The sequence below is a fragment of the Leptonychotes weddellii genome, chromosome 6 (assembly GCF_054177405.1).
Source record: "Leptonychotes weddellii isolate Sample4059 chromosome 6, ASM5417740v2, whole genome shotgun sequence".
In the NCBI taxonomy this organism is placed as follows: domain Eukaryota; kingdom Metazoa; phylum Chordata; class Mammalia; order Carnivora; family Phocidae; genus Leptonychotes; species Leptonychotes weddellii.
Genome location: NC_138374.1, coordinates 104,089,189 through 104,111,216, shown reverse-complemented (window position 1 = coordinate 104,111,216; position 22,028 = coordinate 104,089,189). Strand labels below are relative to the sequence as shown.

Sequence of the window (22,028 nt, the reverse complement as noted above, 5' to 3'; positions counted from 1 at the left end):
CCCTGCTCGGCAGGGAGTCTGCTTCTCCCTCTGACCCTCCTCCCTCTCATACTCTCTGTCTCTCATTCTCTCTCTCTCAAAATAAATAAAAAAAAAAAAAAAAAAAAAAAGAGGATTCCCTTTCCTCTAAATCCTTGCCAACACTTGTTATTTCTTTTTTTTTTTTTTAGATTTTTTAAATTTATTTGAGACAGAGAGAATGAGAGAGAGAGAGCACATGAGAGGGGAGAGGGTCAGAGGCAGAAGCAGGCTCCCTGCTGAGCAGGGAGCCCGATGCGGGACTCGATCCAGGGACTCCAGGATCATGACCTGAGCCGAAGGCGGTCGCTTAACCAACTGAGCCACCCAGGCGCCCCACTTGTTATTTCTTATCTCTTTGAGCCTACTCATTCTGACAGATGTGGGGTGATATCTCATTGTGGTTTTGATTTGCAGTTCCCTAATAATTAGTGATGTTGAGCATCTTTTCATGTGTCTGTTGGCCATCTGTATGTCTTCCTTGGAAATATGCTTATTCAGATCCTCTACCCACTTTTTAATTGGATTGTTGTTTTTTTGGTGTTGAGTTGTAGGAGTTCTTTCTCTCTTTCGGATGTTAACCCCAGTGACACTCTATTTTAATTATGAAGATGCAAATAATTAAAATTCACCAATCTGAGGAGTTTTTTTTTTTTTAAAGATTTTATTAGCGCACGCATGAGGGCGGGGGTCGGGGGAGAAGCAGAGGGAGAGAGAGAAGCAGACTCCCCGTTGAGTGGGGACCCTGATGCAGGGCTTGATCCCAGGACCCTGAAATCAGGACCTGAGCCGAAGGCAGATGCTTAACCAACGGTGCCCCTAATCTGAGGAATTTTAAGAATCATGCTTCTAAATGCACACCAAAAGGTGTTCTTTTATATTCTAAAAATAAGAGACCTCCCTCATACTTAACTGTCTTTTCCTCCCCCTTTCTCTCTTAGTCCTTAACACGACTTCGTGATTAGAGACTGCTTTATTCTTACTTATGGGTGTATCTTCAGCATGTAGGACCATGCCCAACATATAAATGCTTAAAAAATAAGTTGAACAAAAAGAAAGAATGAGTTAAAATGTAAGAGACAGAGTAGTTATAGGCAATGATATCATTGAAAGTCAATCTCCAGGCAAAAATTAAAAAGTTTGATTTTACTTAGTATGGGAATATAGATGCACAACAGGAAGAGTATAAATTTGCACAGGTTTTGGAGGTCAGTTTAAAATATACCTTTTCCTTAAAAAAAATGCCTTTTCCTAACAATTCTGTTTTCAGTAAATTTTACTACACATCTGTTCTCACATCTGCATAGGAAATATTTATCAATGATTGTTAGACATTTTAGTCTCAGAAGTCTCCTTTACACTCTTAAATATTATTGAGCATCTCAAAGAACTGTTGTTGTAGTTGTACCTTTTAACATTTACCATATTTGAAATTTAAAAATAATATTGTATTAAATAAAAAAAAGTATATTACATATTAACATTTCTATGAAAAATAATTGTAAGAAGAGTGGTTTTAATTTACATTTGTGAGTCTCTAATGCTGGGATTAAGAGAAAACAGCTAGATTTTCATATCTGCTTGTGGATCCAGTCTGTGGTGATAGATTGTTTTGATTGAAGTATATGAAGAAAATTCAGCATTATAGAGATGATGTAGGGAGGAGTATTTTAATAGCTTTTCACACAATTGAAGATAATCATCTTTGATACACCAAAACTTAGTAAGTGATAATTTCTTAAAAGTTTAGTTGCATTATGGAATCCGAAATCTTATCAACAAAGCTTTGGTACTTTGTTTTATTAAAATTCATTAGTCTTGGGGCGCCTGGGTGGCTCAGTCGGTTAAGCGGCTGCCTTCGGCTCAGGTCATGATCCCAGGGTCCTGGGATCGAGCCCCGCATCTGGCTCCCTGCTCATTGGAGAGCCTTCTTCTCCCTCTCCCTCTGCCTGCCACTCTGCCTACTGGTGCTCTCTATCTCTCTATCAAATAAATAAATAAAATCTTTAAAAAAAAAAAAATTCATTAGTCTGTCTTAAATTTGAATGGATTTTTTTTACGTATGCATGAGCTTATAAGATCATGCATTGGTCATGTGAAAAATATTCATTCCCCAAGTTATGCAGATCTTGCATATGTTGACCTATTTTATTATATAATATCAAAAAATGGTAAATATCATCACAGATCTCTAAAGGAGGTATTTTAAGTATTGGGAAGCTGTCAAGCTCACAGCAACTTGATGGCTTGAATTTCATTGCTGACAACAATGCAGTGGGTACTTTTCCTTGAATTGTTGGGCTCACTTTGTTTGTTTTTTTTTGAGTAAGTTTCTGCCAGACACTCAAATCTGAATGACTATAGTTTTTTCCCACAGACTTTTGAAAAGAAATGGTCTCAAGGGTCAAAATTTAATAAAGTTAAAAATTTTTATTGCTTCATCAAAGACATTCTGAAGTGAAACTGACATTTGAAATTTTTTTTTAATATGAGTGAATGGCAGTCAGAAATATGGTGATTACTAGTAAGTATAATTTGGTGCCATTGTCTTGATTCACGCTAAGAGGTTTGCACTTTTACTGCCATTGCTTTTAGGTGATCAGTGCAGGTATCAGTGCAGTGGAAAACGGAACTACTGTCTTAGTATTATTATGAAAATGGTTTTGACCTTATTGATCCCTTGCAAGGCCCTCGGGGACCCTCAGCAGTCTGCAGATCACATTTTGAGAATGCATACACAAACAAATGTGTGCACACAAGTGTACATACATATGGGTGTTCTTTGCAGCATTTTCAATAGAAGAAAACTGAACAGAAACTGAATTTTCTCATTATTTGATTGCATAGATATGCCATAATTTAGCCAATTAATAGAATTCTTTAGCTCTTTGAAATATACTGGTGTGGTAAGATCTCCAAGCTATATTTTTAAGACACAAGAACAAATGTTGCACAGCAATAGGTGTAGTAAGCTCACATCTGTGTTTGAGTAGACATACATTAATTGTGTGAAGATATACCCACACACATTTGTATAATGTATGTACCTTCTCTGGGTGCAGGAGGAGGGATGTTTTTATTTTTTATTTTATACCTTCTATACTATGGAATTTAACTGTGTCCATATATCTTTAACTTTAATATTGGGAGATACACAACCCAGCTTCTTAAACAGTAAGCTTGTCACTGGGTGAAAGGGAGTGGTTTCTAAATTGGTTGAGATTTGTAGCTATTATTGCTATTGCTAATGGATTATCTTCAACTTTTTTCCATATCCTTACATATAATAGAATGAAAGTTTATTAATCTTGATAAGTAAGCAGTTTGTCTCTCTCAGTAAATGGTACAGTCCATTTGTAATACTTGATAACTGCAGTGAACCCTGCAGGCTGCAGCTGTGCTTGTGTGGGGGGACTTGAGGGTTCATCATCTATCTTTTTAACTGCTCTCACATTTTTAGTATATGAACCTCAGCAACAAAAGAGAATCCTATTGTAATTGACACAACCATCAAAAATGTAGTTACTAGTCTAGTGGGGTAGTGAAAAGAACATGCCTTTTGGAATCTGATGGCTTTAGGCCCAAATCCTCTATCCGTGATTTACTAGCAGTGTGATCTTGTGCAAATTAACATCTGAGTCTGTTTTCTTATTGTTAAGATATGGATAATACCTTCCTGTTCTGTGGATTACATCTGCAGTGTGTCTCAGTGCTTAGCACATACCCGCTACCATCAGCTATCCTCTGTTGCTCAGTTACCGCTAAGGTAACCATACTCTTGTGTCCCCGAATTCAGCGTTGCACTGCTCCACTGTGAATTTTCTTGTTAGCCTTGCAGACTTTTCAAATGTCTCCTCTTCTAGGAGGTTTTCTCTGTTTCTTTTAGGCTGAGTTCGTTGTTTTCCCCTTCAGTTTTACATCTTACCAGTAGAGCACCTAACTCATGTTTTTCCAATTTGCAAAATTTTTAAGTTTACAGAAAAACACCACAAAAGAATAGTGTGGTAAATACTTTTATATCTTTGGCCCAGGTTCATTGATTGTTAACAATTTGCTGGATTTTTTATAACTCTATGTATCTCTCAGTTTCTTTCTGAACCATTTGAGAATAAGTTGCAGATATTGTGACACTTCACCCCTGCGCTTCATATTTTCCCTATAATCACAATTCCATATCACTCTCAAGAAATTTAACCCTGATAAAATAATAATATCAAATATGCAGTCCGTATTCATATTTCCTCAGTAGTTCTAAAAATGTCCTTTTTAGGTTTGTTTGTTTTTGGATCTAGGATCATGCCTCTAGGTTAATCTAGAGTATTCCTTATGCATTTTTTGTCTTTCATGACAATGACATTTTTAAAGTGTATAAGACAGTTTTGTAGGATTCAAAGTCTCCACCTGTCTGATTGCTTTTTCAGGATTAGATCATTGTTTTGTTTGTTTTGTTAGATCTATTATCACACTTTGCTTTCCTATGAGAAAGAGAAAAGCAGTTCCTGATAGCTAAGAAAGAACTGGCCTCGCACTACCTATTTGTTAGACCTTGGTGTTTCCTAGAGTTGGCCTGGCATTCACGTGTAGGCTGTGTTATTCTCCTGTTGAACGTAAGCAGTTTCACAGAACAGGAACATTAGACAAGGCCACTCTGTGTCCTTGGATCAAGACAAAAACAAGACCACTCTGGAATCATGTCTGAGCACAGACAAAAATAGGAATGTTGTTAAACTCACAAAAATGATCAAGCATATCTTCATCTTGGCCACCGTGAGTGACTGCCACTTCTTTATATAAATCACAGCCTTAGCCTCTCTTCATTCATCTTGCCTCATAGTAAGATTTATTAAAATTGTAGCATCATAGAATTAGATGGAATTCATAGAACCATAGAATTATCCCCACAATAGCAGCAGAACCAGGGTAAAGCCCCCATTTCTTTAAACCTTTCCCAAAACTACCTAACACAAGCCAAATCCTGTAAGTTCATTCTCACACCCTCTTAGTGAAATGCCCCAGGGTTCCCAATAATGTACATTTTCCCTAGCTGCAAGGAGTAATAAATCTAACTTGTTCATTTAGAGGTATGTTCTTGGTGCTGTTGACTGGAAAGAATTCACACCCGAAAACTTTGGCCTCTCTTTGTTTTTACTCTGAATGAATTTTTGCTTCAATTAAGAATCAGCATCAAGCTTTTCTAGCTAGTTTCTTACTGGTCAAGGGCAACTTTTAGTTCCATATAGCCAGTTTTTGATCATTGACATTCAAATTTTAAAAAAGTTGTAAGCTCTGATATCTGGGTGTTCTACCTTAAAAAAAAAAAAAATCCCAAAGGCAGCTTAATAAATCAGAGAGAGAGAGAGACTTTATTTCCAGTGATTTATCAGCTTAATTAGAATGCTTGAATTTAATTTTTCCTCCCACAGCTTTTAATAAAGAAAATATTGTTGGGTCATTGGGAGTGAGGGGCTGGCTTATATATAGTATAGATACATACACACAAATAATATAGCATATAATATGTAATACTGTACAAGAAATCTTACGAAAAATATGTTTTGCATTTTCTGTTGTAAATCAGCTATAATTTTTACTCTGTTCACAGGAAAATAAACATTGACCCTGTGAATGGAAACTTAAAGCAGTGATAAAGAAGTTCCTATTTATGATTTCTCAGTGTTGCTGCTTTTGAGCAAGGTGTAGGTGCTACTAAAGGACTAGCAACTGTAGCATAGCCACTAGGGTGTTGACTACAATTAGGATGACTGTTGAATCTTGCTACCTTTTTTTTTTTTTAATTAAAACTAGGTGGCTTTGTTAAATCTATTAAGGCTAATAGTTATGGATTAAAATTCATCTGCTTCTCTTTTGTTTATGCTACAAATCCTACTTTTTTGTTGTTATTCTGAAATATCTTAGGAACAAAGAAGTGAGCATGTTCTTTCATCTACTTGTTCTGATGATAGGATTCAGTGTAATTGAACCTTTTACTGCGTAAGCCTTAATTTTTGATTGTGCTTGCTCCACTCTGAAAAATATTTTATTTTATTTTTTTATTTTTAAAAAAATTTTTAAAGATTTTATTTATTTGAGAGAGAGAATGAGAGAGAGAGAGAGAGAGAGAGAGCACATGAGAGGGGGGAGGGTCAGAGGGAGAAGCAGGCTCCCCGTTGAGCAGGGAGCCTGATGCAGGACTCGATCCCTGGACTCCAGGATCATGACCTGAGCTGAAGGCAGTCGCTTAACCAACTGAGCCACCCAGGCGCCCTGAAAAATATTTTAATTCCTCTCCACTTGTCCAAGTTTAGTGAAATGGAAATGCATAAAGATGTGTTTTATTCTCTTTAGAAGTTGAGGTACTCATTGCTTAAGCATTTTAGTCTAGCTTAATAGGGAGGTGGGATGAATCACTGATGATACTTAGGATTGAAGCTCCCAAATTAATATGTATTTGTTTTAGCTACTGAATGAGATTTTTTAGGGTGTCATTAAATATTAGTGAGTTTTCCATTAAAATTTCTCAACAAGTAGTTAATGGCATTTAAAGATAATATCAGGTGATTTTGTGGGTTGAAACATAGTATGATTTTTTTGTGCATTTTCTGGATTTTTGTTGAGGTTATATATGTTCACAAAATTATTAACTCACAGGCACTGGAATTAAATTTTGTTTAAAGGATAAACATATTGGACTATAATCATAAGTACCAGTGTATACTTAATTTCTTATTTAGACAAGAGAAGGAATAATGGACATTAGCTGTCATTTTAACCTGTTTGGCCAGTGGATTTTTCCCAAGACTGAATAACTTAGATTGTTGTCCAGAAAATTTGCTTTACAGGTAGGGGCGCTTGGAAGTTTGTTTCCAGATAATATGTTGATAGGTAAGCTAGCACATCATTTTAGATTCTCATCGGGAGAATTGAGTTAAATTGAATTGTTACATATGAACTGGGAAATAATAGAAAAACAGAACACAGAAACATGGAATAGCGTAATGGTATTAGGCTTGGTTTCTTGTGATAAACCTTAAAACCAGATAGAAGTCGATTTCTTTCTCATGGTGTCAGATCTGAAGGTAGCTCCAGGCAGGGCAGCTCCACAGTGATCAGGAATCCAAGCTCCTGTCTTGTTGCTCTGTCATTTTAACCTCCCACGTCACAGTCCTTCCTGGAAAGGGACAAGGAGAAAGAAGGAAAGGCTATCTCTCTCTCTTTTTTTTTTTTTTTAAGAGATTTTATTTATTTATTTGAGAGAGAGAGACAGATAGTGACAGAGATAGCGAGAGAGAGCACAAGCGGGGAGGAGAGGGAGAAGCAGGCTCCTGCTGACTGAGCAGGGAGCCTGACGTGGGGCTCCATCCCAGGACCCTGGGATCATGACCTGAGCCGAAGGCAGATGCTTAACCAACTAAGCCACCCAGGTGCCCCAAAAAGGCTATCTCTTAAAGAGATTTCTAGGAAGCTACAATGTAACTTTTGTTTTTATGTTTTTGGCAAGACCGTAGTCCATGTCCACATGTAACTGCAAGGCAAGCTGGGAATGTAGTGTTTTTTTTCTCTGGGTTGCCTTGTCCACAGTTAGAAATTGGGCATTATTTTACTAAGGAAGAAGGTGAAAACAGACACTGGGCTAGCAACTGGCAGCTTGTTACGTATAAATAAAGCAGTGTCCTGAATGTTAGGGATCCTCTAATTGACTGCCTCTGGCCTGTTAACCTTTACTGGGCCCCAGGCTCTTTGATGATGCTGGTAAAAGTTACAGACTTGTTCCCTAGAAAAAGGTACCTGTGGACACATGCATGGAATTTTGTAGGACTGTTGTCTCTGGAACCCATCCATTAAGCCGAATAGGTTGTTTATGGACCACTGTTAAGATTTTTTATTAATGAAAGATGACTATTTTCTTTTTTTTAAATTTTTTTTTTAAGATTTTATTTATTTGCGAGAGAGACAATGAGAGAGAGAGACAGAGAGCATGAGAGGGAGGAGGATCAGAGGGAGAAGCAGACTCCCTGCTGAGCAGGGAGCCTGATGCGGGACTCGATCCCGGGACTCCAGGATCATGACCTGAGCCGAAGGCAGTCGCTTAACCAACTGAGCCACCCAGGCGCCCAAGATGACTATTTTCTAAGAATGTTCCACTGTTAAGACTGTTCTTTTTGAAAATTTTTCTAAATTTCCACCATCCACTCTTATAGTTAGGTATGAATTAATTAGCATGCTCTGTATGCTAGACACTGTAATGACACTTGAACATTCAAAGGCATCATGATTAATTTATTAAGTGTTAACTATGTGCCTGTCATGGAACTGGGAGTCTTAAGTACATTGTTCATTTTCTCCATTTTACAAATGAAGAAATTACCTAACATTTCATAGCTGGTGAATGATAGAGCTAGGATTTACACCAGGTCTAACTCTAAAACCATTTCTTTTAGTTTTCATGAAGTAGGTACTTCACCATAAGCATGAGACACATTGAGCTGAGAGTTTTTAGTGGTTCAGTTTCGAATTCTTGTTCTGGGTTATATAACTAGGAATCTCTTTGTGCCTCAGTTTTCTTTTGACATTTTGCAAAGCCGCTTAAAATGTTTATGGGATGATGCTCCTCTTTTGATTTTGCATTTTTGAAGCGTGGATTGCAGTTGGTGTGCTACATGGCATGAGACAAATGCCGACCAGGAATCTGATCTAAGAGGAGTACAAAATGATCGTATTTTAAAATGTCTAAAATGTTTAAAATGTCAGGGGGCGCCTGGGTGGCTCAGTCGTTAAGCGTCTGCCTTCGGCTCGGGTCATGATCCCAGGGGCCTGGGATCGAGCCCCGCATCGGGCTCCCCGCTCAGCGGGAAGCCTGCTTCTCCCTCTGCCTGCCGCTCCCCCTGCTTGTGTTCCTGCTCTCGCTGTCTCTGTCTCTGTCAAATAAATAAATAAAATCTTTAAAAAAAAAAAGCCTTATCAGCATTCAAATTGTATATAGCATTAAAAAAATTCTCTGAAAACCACCTTTCGATCACCTTGTAAATCAGAGCTCGCTGGTGCTCTGCGCACCATCTTTTTTCTCACACGCATGCTGTCACGTACGCTGACAGCAGCACATGTGGAGTTTGGCTTCAAAGCTTTTTGGCTTCAAGCTGAGGTTTTTGACCCCACTGATATACAGATGTTCTCATAATTTCCTCTCTTCAGCTCCTTTATAAATCAAAAAGAGTGGGAAAGGGAAAATTATATGAGTAATTACAGTATTAAATTACTATGGAAAACCATTTGAGTTCTTTAGAATTCTCTTTTTAGCTTGAGTTTCAAATCACCAGCTTCTTAAATGTTAACGTTTCTTACACAGACAGGCCTTCGAGTAGGGCTGCACCATTGATTTATCAGTTCACACCTCTGTCTCTTGTATCAGAAACACTATGGTCTTTTTTGGGGGAGAGTACGCTGATTCCGATAGTGCAGACTTGACTTTAGAGGACTGTGTAGTAAGGCAGTGATAGGCCTGCTGCTGCTTTCTGAGCTGTGAACGTAAACTCCCATAAACCTTCCTTCCTTCCTTAAGTCTTGGTTCTTCTTTGATTCTAGGACGATTTGATGAAACTGTTATTGAAGAGAGAAGACAGTGTGCTGAAGATTTGCTACAGTTCTCTGCCAATATCCCTGTTCTTTATAACAGTAAACAACTTGAAGATTTTTTCAAGGTTTGATAGTCTTTCTGAAATATTTTGTACTTCATTAAATATTTTTGTTTTCTAATTTGTAGTAAAGCGGGATTCAAGTTGTTTTATTTTTTAACAGAAAATGTCATTTACTATTGAATTTCATTATTCACTAAAATAAGTAGAAGTTGGTTGCTAAACAACAATGTCTTTGACATATCTTCTGTTTTTAGTGTAGAAATGTATATGATTTTTGATTCATAGTTTTTAAAAAGTTGATGCAAAAGGCTTAGGATTATCTTGTTCACTCCATCATAATTGAAGTACATTAGAAAAAATTTAAGTATCATGAAATTTTAGTTGTTGCCTTCACTTTTTGAGGTGTCTTTCAGTGGTAGACTTTTGGGGATAGAAACCATTCTAAGTTCATATTCACTTTGTTATAATTGTACTAATTTGTGTAAGAGATAGAGCAAAAATAATCATGATGTAATTTTAGAGAGGTAGGCTAGTACAAATTATGTGACCAGAATCATTGGATATTAATGTTTTCTGTTCCTTTTTTTTTTTTTTTTAAAGATTTTTATTTATTTATTTGAAAGAGACACAGCGAGAGAGGGAACACAAGCAGGGGGAGTGGGAGAGGGAGAAGCAGGCTTCCCGCGGAGCAGGGGGCCCGATGCGGGGCTTGATCCCAGGACCCTGGGATCATGACCTGAGCTGAAGGGAGACACTTAACAACTGAGCCACCGAGGCGCCCCATGTTTTCTGTTTCTTGACATGAAATGTTTTCATTCTGAGCTTTTTATAATTTTATTTTTAAGATTTATTTATTTATTTAAAGAGAGAGTGCCTGCAGGGGTTGGGGGGAGCAGAGGGAGAGAGAGAGGGAGAACCCCAAGCCGACTCCACACCCAGCATGGAGCTTGACGCAGGGCTCCATCTCATGACCCTGAGATCATGACCTAGGCTGAAATCAAGAATCAGACACTTAACCAACTGAGCCACCCAGGTGCCCCAGGGTTCTTTATTGTTTTAAATAATAATTTTCTAATTTATTTTGTATTGAGCTTGTGCAGGTTGTTAGTTGGTATCAGTGTCTTTATTGACCACAATTTTCTATTGCCTTTAGACTTCTAGAAAAAAGCTAGGCGATTGGGCCATACTTCCTTTCTTTAAACATCTACTCATTTGTATAAATGTAATTGTTAGAACATATGAAGTATATGAATAGTATATGAGTATTGCGATTTTTAATTTTCCTGATGCCAGTGGATCTACAAAAGGAAATTATTTTTTATGACCTATTTTAACTTACTGAAGAAAGTTGATCTTTTGAAAGATATTATAAATTTATGACTTTACACTAATAGAAATGCAAATAGTAATAGAAAAGTTTGTAGTACCAGTGAGATTTCTAATAATTGACTTTATCGCTTAATTTTTCATTACTATGTAAACCAGGCTGAGATGATGAATGTGGCTCTGCTGTGGCATACTGCAGATCTTTAGGATAAAAGGTCAAATCAAGTTGATACAGTATTTGTTCTTTGTTATTCTTGGTTTACAGCTCTATCTATGTGGCAAGCGGTCTATGCTTATAGAAAAAAGGCAGCATTAGGGGTGCCTGGGTGTCTCAGTTGGTTAAGCATCTGACTTGATTTCAGCTCAGATCATGATCTCTTGAGTCATGAGATCGAGCTCCCCATTGAGCTCTGTGCTCAATGGGGAATCTGCTTGAGATGCTCTCTCTCCCTCTGTCCCTCCCCCTACTCTCTCTCACACACATGTACGTGCTCTCCCTCAAATAAATAAATCTTAAAAAGGCAGCATTATTAAGCAAGAAGGATGTGGCTTTATAGAAATTGTGAAATGCAGTCATGCAAGTTAACACATGCCAAGGTCTTAAAAAAAAAATCAGTCTAGAAATATAGAAATCAGATCTTAGACTTTGAACAATTTATTTACCTATTTTTATCGATTTGTTTCTTTATTTGAGAGAGGGGTAGCGCATGTGTACAGGGTGGGTGGGAGGGGCAGAGGGAGAGGGAGAGACAGCCCTAAGCAGACAGTGCACTGGAATGTGGAGCCTGACATGGGGCTCGATCTGACGACCCTGAGATCACTACCTGAGCTGAAACCAAGAATCCGATGCTTAACTCAGTGTGCCACCCAGGCGTCCCCAACTTTGAACAATTTAAATACAAGTTACCTGTTCATTCTTCTTTTGGACCTGGGAATTCCTGATTGTAACTGCTGCTGAATGACACTTTTTAGGCTTTGTGAAATGAGAGATAGAAGAGAAGAAAGCAGACATTGGGCACTTTAAGGGAAGTCAGGCTAATCTTAGAAAATATATTAGAAATACCTTAAGTAGTGTGCTGGGCCGGAGAGAGACACTGACTTGGTAATATCACAGCAGTGGTAGTCAGCCTCTAAATAAAGATAAGTAAACAGGATCCTTTTTTTTTTTTTTTTTAAAGATTTTATTTATTTATTTGACAGAGAGAGAGACAGTGAGAGAGGGAACACAAGCAGGGGGAGTGGGAGAGGGAGAAGCAGGCTTCCCGCCGAGCAGGGAGCCTGATGCGGGGCTCGATCCCAGGACCCTGAGATCATGACCTGAACCGAAGGCAGTCGCTTAACCAACTGAGCCACCCGGGTGCCCCAGTAAACAGGATCCTTGAGGGTTATTTAGCTGCAAGCAAGAAACAAAAAAGCTTACCATATTAGCTTAAGTAAGAAAGGGGTTTGTCTCATACAACGAGAAGCTGAGTGAGGAAGATAGAACAGGGTTGGTACAGAGCTCAATGATGTCATCAAAGCCTTAGGTTCCTGGTTTGGGGTGTGAAAGGAAAAGGACTGATAAATGAATGAGTGAATGCATGCCATTTTTGAAAAGCTTTCCTAGAAATTCCACCTAGAGGTAGTCCTTCTTACATCTTATAGACCAGAACTGGGTCACAGGACTGTCCTTAGCTTCAGAGAAGTCTGGGTAGGTGACTCTTTTAGCTTTCTAGTTCTCACTGTGGATGAAGGTATGGAGGTGAGGTTTTTGGGTAGCCGGGTCAGAGGATGTGCTACAATAACAGAGGTTTTGGTTTTTTTGTTTGTGTGTTTGTTTGTTTTGGGGGGGATCACTGAAGATAGATACCACATGCAAATGACTACCTTGCCAGTTGATTTGATTTTTTTTAACATACACAAGAGTAGAAGGAATACTATAATGAGCCTCCATTACTCATTACTCCTCTTAAAAAATTATCAGTATATTGCCAAATTTTTTTCATCTGTGCATTTCCATGCCATCTTCTTTGCTGGTTATGTATGTATATATGTATGTATTTTATCATGTATCAGTATTCTATTCCTTTATGTTGCTGAATAGTATTCTCTTACATAGATTATACTGCATGTTGTTTATCCATTGACAAAATGATGGACATTTGGATTGTTTTCAGTTTTTTGACCCTTTGTCCAGTACTGTTGCCAACAAATTTTTGTGTACAAATCTATGTGTAGATATATGTTTTCATTTCTTTTGGGTAGATTCTGAGGAGTGGAATTGCTGGGTGTTATGGTAAGTTTATGTTTTTAAGAAACTGTTCTTTAAAGTGACTCTACTGTTTTACATTACCCAGTAATGTATGAAGGCTCTGTTTCTTACACAATTTCACCAGTTGTGTAAGAATTCAATTTATAGCTGTTCTAGTATGTGTTTAGTGATATCTCACTATAGTATAATTAATTTCCATTTCCTAATGGCTAATGATGTTGAGCTTGTTTTCATGTGCGTATTCATATACTTTGGTGAAATGTTTGTTAAAATCTGTCCAGTTCTGGTTGGGTTGTCTTATTATTGAGTTGTAAGAGTTCTGAATATATTCTGGATACAAGTCCTTTATCACATATGTTTTGCAAATATTTTTCTCCCAATCTGTGGCTTGTCCATGTTCTTAATGGTGTCATTGGAAGTACAAAAGTTGTTTTTTTTTTCTTAAGATTTTATTTATTTATCTGACAGAGAGAGATAGCGAGAGCAGGAACACAAGCAGGGAGAGTGGGAGTGGGAGAAGCAGGCTTCCCGCCAAGCAGGGAGCCCGATGCGGGGCTCGATCCCAGGATCATGACCTGAGCCGAAGGCAGAGGCTTAACCGACTGAGCCACCCAGGTGCCCCAAAAGTTTTTAGTTTTGATGAAGTCTAATTTATCCATTTTTTTCTTGTTTTGAATCATACTTTTTTTTTTGTCGTATCCAAGAACTCCTAGATTAACCCAAAGTCTCCGGTGTTCTTTTCTACAAGTTTTGGTCTTAACATTTAGGTCTATGATCCATAGTTAATTTTTGTATACCCTGTGAGGTAACAGCCTAAATTCATCTTTTGGCACATGAATATCCAATAGTCCCAGCACTATTTGTTGAAAAGGCTGTCTTTTCCACCATTGAATTACTTTGGCATTGTTGTTCAGAAATGAATTGAATGTAAATGTAATGGTTTATTTCTTGACTTTTGTTGTGTTCTATTGATCTGTGTGCCTGTTCTTATAACAAAACTGTATTTTCTTGATTATTTTAGCTTTATAATAAGTTTTGAAATCAGATAGTGTAAGTTGTCCCATTTAGTCATCCTTTTTCAGAATTGTTATGGCAATTTTGAGTCCTTTGAATTTCCATAAAAATTTTTAGCATCAGCTTGTCCATATAAACAAAAAATTCTGATGGAATTTTGATTGGAAATATATTAAATCTGTAGTTCAATTTGGGGAAAATTGTTTCTTAACAATATTGTCTTCCAATCCATGAACATGAAATGGCTCTCCATTTATTTAATTAGTCTCAGCAGTGTTTTGCAATTTTCAGTGTATAAGTGTGGCACTTCTTTTGTTAAAATTATTCTATGCATTTTATTCTTTTGATGCCTTTGTGAACAGAATTGTGTTCTTTCTCTTAGCATTATGTTTTAAAGGTTTAATCCATGTTGTAGCATATAGCAATACTTCATTCTTTTTTGTGGCTATATAGTATTCCTTTGTATGGATCCGTGGATATACTGCGTTTTGTTTATCCATTCATCAGTTGAGCACATTTGGGTTGTCTCTCCCTTTTGGCTATTACTAATGATGCTGTTATAAATATTGGCATATAAGTTTTTCGTGTGGACATATCTTTTCATTTCTCTTAGGTATATATCTAGTATTAGAATTGGTCTGGGAGGATTTCAAATCTTAATTCAATTTATTTACTTGTTACAGGTTTATTATGATATTCTCTTTCTTCTTGAATCAGCTTTGGTAATTTGTTCCTTCCCAGGAGTTTTCATCTAAATTGTATAATTTGTTAGCATAAATTATTCATAGTATTTCCTTATAATGTCTTTGATTTCTACAGGAATGGTAGTGATGTCCCTTCTTCCATTCTTGATTTTGGTAATTTGTATGTATCGTGTTTTTTTTTTTCTTGGTCAGTCTAGCTAAAAGTTTGATATTGCTGATTTTCTCAAAAGACTAACCTTTGGGGTTGGTTGGGGTGCTTGGGTGGCTCAGTCGGTTAAGCGTCTGACTTTGGCCCAGATCATGATCTCAGGGTCCTGGGTTAGAGCCCCACATCAGGCTCCATTGCTCGGGGGCGGGGGAGTCTGCTTATTCCTCTACCCCTGCTTGTTCTCTCTTTCTCTGTGTCAAGTAAATCTTAAAAAAAGACGACTAACCTGGTTTTGTTGATTTTTCTGTATTTCCTCTTTCATTTTTCCCTATTTCATTTTATTGATTTCTACTCTAAACTTTATTTCATTCCTTTTGCTTGCTCTGGATTTGCTTTGCTGTTTATCTAATTTTTTAATTCCTTAAAGTGAAAGCTTAGATTACTGATTTGAGATATTTCTTCTTATCTAACATAGGCATTTACAACTATAAATTTTCCTTTTAGCACTGCTTGAACCTCATCCTATAACTTTTTATGCTTTGTTTCCATTTTTATTCAGTTCAGTGCATTTTTTTATTTCTTTTTGTGATTTTTCTGTTGACCCATTGGTTATTTAGAAAAATGTTCTTTAATTTCCAAATATTTGTTGATTTCCTAAAGTTTCTTTTATTGTTGATTTCTAGTTTTCTTGTGGTCATGGTCAGAAAACATGTGTTATATGATTTCAGTTCTCTTAAATTTATTGAGACCTGATTTATTTCTTAGCATATGACCTGTCCTGGAGAATATTCCATGTGTGCTTGAAAGGAATATATATTCTGTTGTCAGGTGGAATTTTATGTAAATTTTAGTTAGTTCCAGTTAGTTGTTAGTGATGTTTAAGTCTTCTGTATCTTTGCTGATTTTCTGTTTAGTTCTATCAGTTATTGAGAGTGAGGTATTGAAGCCTCCAGTTGTTATTGTTGAATTTTCTATTTGTCCTTTCACTTACTGTTTATTTATTTTGGGGCTCTGTTGTCATGTGCATGTGTATTTATAGTGGGTATAGCTTCCTGATAAGTTGATTTTCTTAGCCTTAGGAATTGGCCGTCCTTGACCTGAGTAGTATTTATTGTCTTAATGTCTATTTTGTATGATTTTAATATACACTATTTAGTAAAGAATACTCTAGGTCTCTTTTTGCATGGAACCTTTCTTTTCATTCTTTTTTTTTTTTCTTGTCGGAGGGGGCAGCAAAGCAAGGTTTATTGAGTGATAGCAAAGTGATAGCACAAAGCTCGGAAGGAGGGAGGGGACCCGAGAGGGTTGCCGCTTTCTTTTCAGTCTTTTGCTTTCAACCTATTAGTGTTATTGAATCTAAAGGGTATCTCTTACATGCAGTATATAGTTTGATCTTTTTTTTTGGTCCAGTCTCAAAATTGCTGTCATTGATTGACATATTTAGTTCTTTTATATTTAAATATACCATTTTGTTATATGTTATATATTTCATATATTTTTTGTTCTTTTGTTTCTCCTTTATGTCATCCTTTGTGTTAAATATTTTTTATTGTACTATTGAAATTTCCCTTTTATTTTTTTAATATATGTATATATATATATATATATATATTTTAAAGATTTTATTTATTTATTTGACAGAGAGATAGAGAGCACAGGTAGGCAGAGTGGCAGGCAGAGGGAGAGGGAGAAGCAGGCTCTCCGCTGAGCAGGAAGCTGGACATGGGGCTCGATCCCAGGACCCCAGGATCATGACCCGAGCCGAAGGCAGCCACTTAACCGACTGAGCCACCCAGGTGCCCCTATATATATATATTTTAAAGATGTATTTATTTTAGAGAGAGCACTTGGGAGAGTGAGCAAGCCAGGAGTGGGGGGAGGGGCCGAGGGAGAGGGAGAGAAAGAACTTTAAGCAGGCTCCCTGCTTAGGGCAAAGCGTGATGCAGGGCTGGATCTCACTACCCTGAGATCATGAGCTGAGCCGAAATCAGGAGTTGGATACTTAACTGAGTGAGCCACCCAGGTATTCCTTAAGTTATATTCTTAATGGTTGCTCTAGGGATTAAAATAATGCATTTTAATTTATGACAATTTACTTGAGATTAATATTAACTTAATTCCAGTAAAATATAGAAAGTTTGCTCCATAAAGCTCTATTCACTCCTTTTTTGTGTTATATGTATATCTCAAATGTATTATAAACTCAACAATATAGTGTTAATGATTTGATGTCTTTTCAAATTAAGGAGAATAAAAGAGAAGAACATATATTTATATAGTCTTTTATATTTACCCTCATATTTACCTTTTTTTGGTGTTCTTTATTTGTTACCGTATGTTGTCAGCTTGACGGATTTCCTCTGGTGTCTTTTTGTGTGTGTGTAAGGCGGGTTTACTAGCAATAGATTTTCTTAGTCTTTGGAAGTGTTTTTGTTTGCCCTTCATTTTTATTTTATTTATTTATTTATTTAATTTATTTATTTTTAAAGATTTTATTTATTTATTTGACAGAGAGAGAGAGACAGCGAGAGAGGGAACACAAGCAGGGGAAGTGGGAGAGGGGGAAGCAGGCTTCCCACTGAGCAGGGAGCCCGATGCAGGGCTCAATCCCAGGACCCCGGGATCATGACCTGAGCCGAAGGCAGACACGTAACGACTGAGCCACCCAGGTGCCCCTGCCCTTCATTTTTAAAGAATAGTTTTTCTGGATATGTAGAATTATTGATTAATTGTTTCTTTTAGCATTTTGAATTTATCATTTCAGTGCCTTTTGGTTTTCATTGTTCTTTATGAGAAGTTGTTACTTTTACTGTAGTTCTGGTATAGAAGTCTTTTTCTGTTGCTGCTTTCAGAATTTAGCCTTTGTCTTTCAGTAGTGTGACTCAAGGTGTAGATCTCTTTCTGTTTATCCACTTGGAGTTTAATTTATCTTCTTGTATTGGTAGATTATTATTTTTCATCAAAGTTTGAAAGTTTTCTGCTGCATCTTTTCAAATATTTTTTTCAGCTTTTTTCTCACTCATGTCTGGTACATATTAGTTGGTATGCTTGATATTATCCTTATAGCTCTTTGATTCTCTTTACGGTTATTAGGTCTTTTTTTCCTATGATTTTCATTTTGGGTAGTTTCTATTGATCTTTAAGTTCATTTATTATTCATCATTCTCAAATCTGTTAAATTTTGTTACTATGCTTTTCAACTTATGATTTCCATCGGTTCTGTTTTTAAAATTGAGATTCACGTGACATAAAATTCACCATTTTGAAGTACAAAGTTTAGTAGTGTTTAGTATATTCACAGGGTTATGCCACCTTATCATTGTCTAATTCCAGAACATATTCATCACCCCATAAAGAAATCTTGTGCCCATTAGCACTTACTCTTCCTTCCCCACTTGCCCTAACTCCTAGCAACCCCTAATCTATTTTCTGTCTTGATGGATTTGCTTATTCTGGACATGACATGAATGGAATCATACAATATGTGGCCTTTTGCATCTGGCTTCTTTCACCTAGCTTAATGTTTTCAAGGTTCATCCATGTTGTAGCATGGGTCAGTGCTTCATTCCTTTTTATGGCTAAGTAATATTCCATTAAGTGGATATGAGTATGCCACATTTTGTTTATCTATGAATCAATTGACAGACATTTGAATTATCTCCACTTTTGGCGCTTACGAATAGTGTTTCATTTGGTTCTTTTTTATAATTTGTATATATTTATATTTGCTATTTCATGAGTCATAGACATCATACTTTAAAAAATTCTTTAATCACGACTTCCTTCAGTTATTTAACATATTTATAAATAGCTGCTTTGAAGTCTTGGCCTTTTAAGTCCAGTATCTTTGCCCCCTCAGAGTTAGTGCCTATTGATTTCTTCCCTTCCCCATCCCCCATGTATGGAGCACACACTTTCTTATTTCTTTGTATGTCTCATGATTTTTTTTGTTGAAAACTAGAAGTTTTGGATAATATAGTAGATCGGAGTTCTGATTTTTGCCCTGAGGGTTGTTAGTATTGTTTTGTTAGTGTGTTTAGTAAAGTGTCTGTACTGAATCTGTAGAGTCTGTTTAATGGGCAGTGATTGCTGATATCTCTGCTCAATTTTTAATTTTTATTGTATTTTTAAACCTGGCTAATTAGGGATTAGTCCTGTATCAGCCTGAGTTAGTCGTCAGCCAGTGATTGGTCTTTGCTTGCATTTAAACACTTTGTTCCATTATATGCTTCTTCCACATGCTGATGATTCTTGGTGTATTTTCAAAGTTCAAGCAGTTTTTAAGTTTGCCCTGGCTTTTGCTTTCCTCTAGGATCTCTTGGATTTCCTCTGTGTGTGTGCATCATCATGGTTTGCCAGGGATTTGTAGATAGCTCGATTTCTCTCTAGTCTCTTCTGCATGGATGGGTAGAGAGCATATTAAGAACCCATATGGCTGTGTATTTTCTGTATCTCCCTGCGAAATGTTTGCCTGATATGCTGGTTCTTTGCTTGCCGCAACTTCGTGTTTGCTGAGCCACTGTGTGTTGGCACTGGGATCACTACTATTACTGATAATACTGTTTGGGGTGGACTTTTTCTGTGCTTCAGTCCAGATCATGCCAGCCTCCTCTGCAAGTGAATCTGCTGAATTTCAAAGCTTGCCTTGCCCTTGTATAATTACCATGGCAACCCAGCTGGGACGGAAGGTGGGAGTAACCCCAGGCAAGAATGCCACAGACTCCCACAGTTCTTACCTGTGGTTTTATGGTAACCACTTCTTCATTTGTTTTATGTTTTTGGTCAATTTCCAGAGCCCTGAAATGGTCCCTGACAGTTTTCTGTAGTTATTGCCTTTTGGGGAGAGCATTTGCTAATTTACTTATTCCATCATACCTGAACTCCCTTCACCCTCCAGATTGACATTTCATTAACAAAAAACTTTGAGATGCTGTGTAATAAGAGTTTCTGTCTACTGCGTAGTGAAGAACACCAAATGGTTCATGTTTTTGGTCTAGAGATCAAAATGATCAAAACAGCAATTAATAGAGATTAAAATAGAATTGTGGCATATTTTTCCACTACTTCCCTCGAGTTCCTATGGTACAGTTTTTATTATTTTGTTTAATTAAAGATTTAGTCTGTATTATTTTGTATAATATCATTTGTTAAATTAGGTAAATAAAATTTCTCTGGGATTCTGAGCTAAAACATTTTTTGCATTCTTTAGTATTTTTTTATTTTATCTTGTAAACAGATGTTACATCAGCTAATATTATTAACAAATAAACATTTATTGCATGCTTATGTTGTTCTAAACACTCTACATGTATGAAATCTTTTAGTCCTAACAACTTATGAGTTATAGATAATATTTCCATTTCATAGATAGGTAACTTAAAGTCACACACCTCATGGTTCAAGAGGTAGTTTATAGTTGAAAGGCACTTCCTGTTAAGTGAGATTATAAATAAAATCAGATTTGTCTATTAAAATTCTCAAGAATATTTGCATTTTTTCTTAAGATTTGGTTTGGATGGCTTAGTCTGAAATAGATACTCTTCTTTTTTAGAGAAAAACTCAAATGTGATTTGAATATTTTAATAAACAAATAGAACAAAGTAGTATAAATTCTTGCCTCTAAAGAGAATAATTGTGGGTGGCTCAGACAGTTAAGTGACTGCCTTCCTGCTCAGGTCCTGATCCTGAGGTCCTGGGATCAAGTCCTGCATCAGACTCCTTGCTCAGTGGGGAGCCTCCATCTCCCTCTGCCTGCCACTCCCCCTGCTTATGCACATTCTCTCTCTCTCTGATTAAAAAAAATAATAATAAAGAGAATAATTGTTTTAAAGTTTCAGTTCACTTAACACTCTGGGAAGTAAAAGTTGGTAATTTGAGAGGGACCATTTAAAATTTCTCTTTCTTAAAGATAAGTGGGCAGGGAGACTTTTGATTATGTTAAAGAGAGTTGTTGAGTTCTTTATGCTGAAGGAGAGACGAAATAGGGGTCTTGTGTTTCTCTTGGGTTTTGCTATCCTGGTATTGTGTTTGGGGGCATGGAACTATTGGTGGAAGGTAGAAGGAAAGATGTTAAGGAGCAGAAGAGCTATTCTTTTAGTTATAATTATTTAAGGATTATAAGCCCTTATGTTGATGTTTGGAGCAGTCCATGAACCCACAGCACAAAATCACACCACCACCACTTACCTGATAAGTACCATTCTGTAGTTGCACATAGAGTAAGAGAAAACAGCCTTTTGGGGGTTGAATTTGCAAACCTAAATACAGAATTAAAATAATGGCCAGCCGGAGAAATCAATTTTGTATTTATTAAAAATAATACAAATGTCTTAAATTTGTTTAGTTTCACATACATTATTATGTCTAAGTGTTTTTCACATTTAAGGTACTTCTGGAATCACTGAGGTTCTGTGTGATATATTGTAGTTTTTAATTTGATAAAATTAAAGGACTTCTAATGGAGTCCCATCATTTATCACTAATTAGAATGACCAGTCACTAAGGATACTAAGCAATAGTCTTTAGTTGGTGGGTGGTTTTTTTTTCCTTGCATTTTTTAAATGAGTATTTTTGATAGATTTTTTAAAAAATATGCTTTTATAAGAAGCCACATGATGTTATAAACATAATATTCCTTTTGAATGTTAATAGGCTAAAAATAGATTTTAATAATAGATTATTTTTATTTATTTATTTTTTAAAAGATTTTATTTATTTATTTTTTAGAGAGCGAGCGAGAGAGAAACAGCATGAGAGGGGAGAGGGTCAGAGGGAGAAGCAGGCTCCCCGCTGAGCCGGGAGCCCGATGTGGGACTCGATCCCAGGACCCTGGGATCATGACCTGAGCCGAAGGCAGACGCTTAACCATCTGAGCCACCCAGGCGCCCTATAATAATAGATTATTTTTTAGAGCAGTTTAGTTTACAGAAAAATTG

The 22,028-nt window shown here is 36.7% G+C and overlaps 1 protein-coding gene across 13 annotated transcripts in view; it reads left to right on the top strand.

Moving 5' to 3' along the window:
- Positions 1-22,028, top strand: part of RPS6KC1 (ribosomal protein S6 kinase C1) — a 319,037-nt gene that overhangs the window by 24,982 nt on the left and 272,027 nt on the right. For 12 of the 13 annotated variants that reach the window (XM_081824820.1, XM_081824821.1, XM_031037563.2 and 9 more), the window contains exon 4: positions 9,598-9,713. In XM_081824820.1, coding sequence (XP_081680946.1) covers positions 9,598-9,713 — 116 coding nt within the window. Of the gene's footprint in view, positions 1-9,597; positions 9,714-22,028 lie in introns of those variants that run through there. The other variant, XM_081824824.1, reaches the window with a different exon arrangement.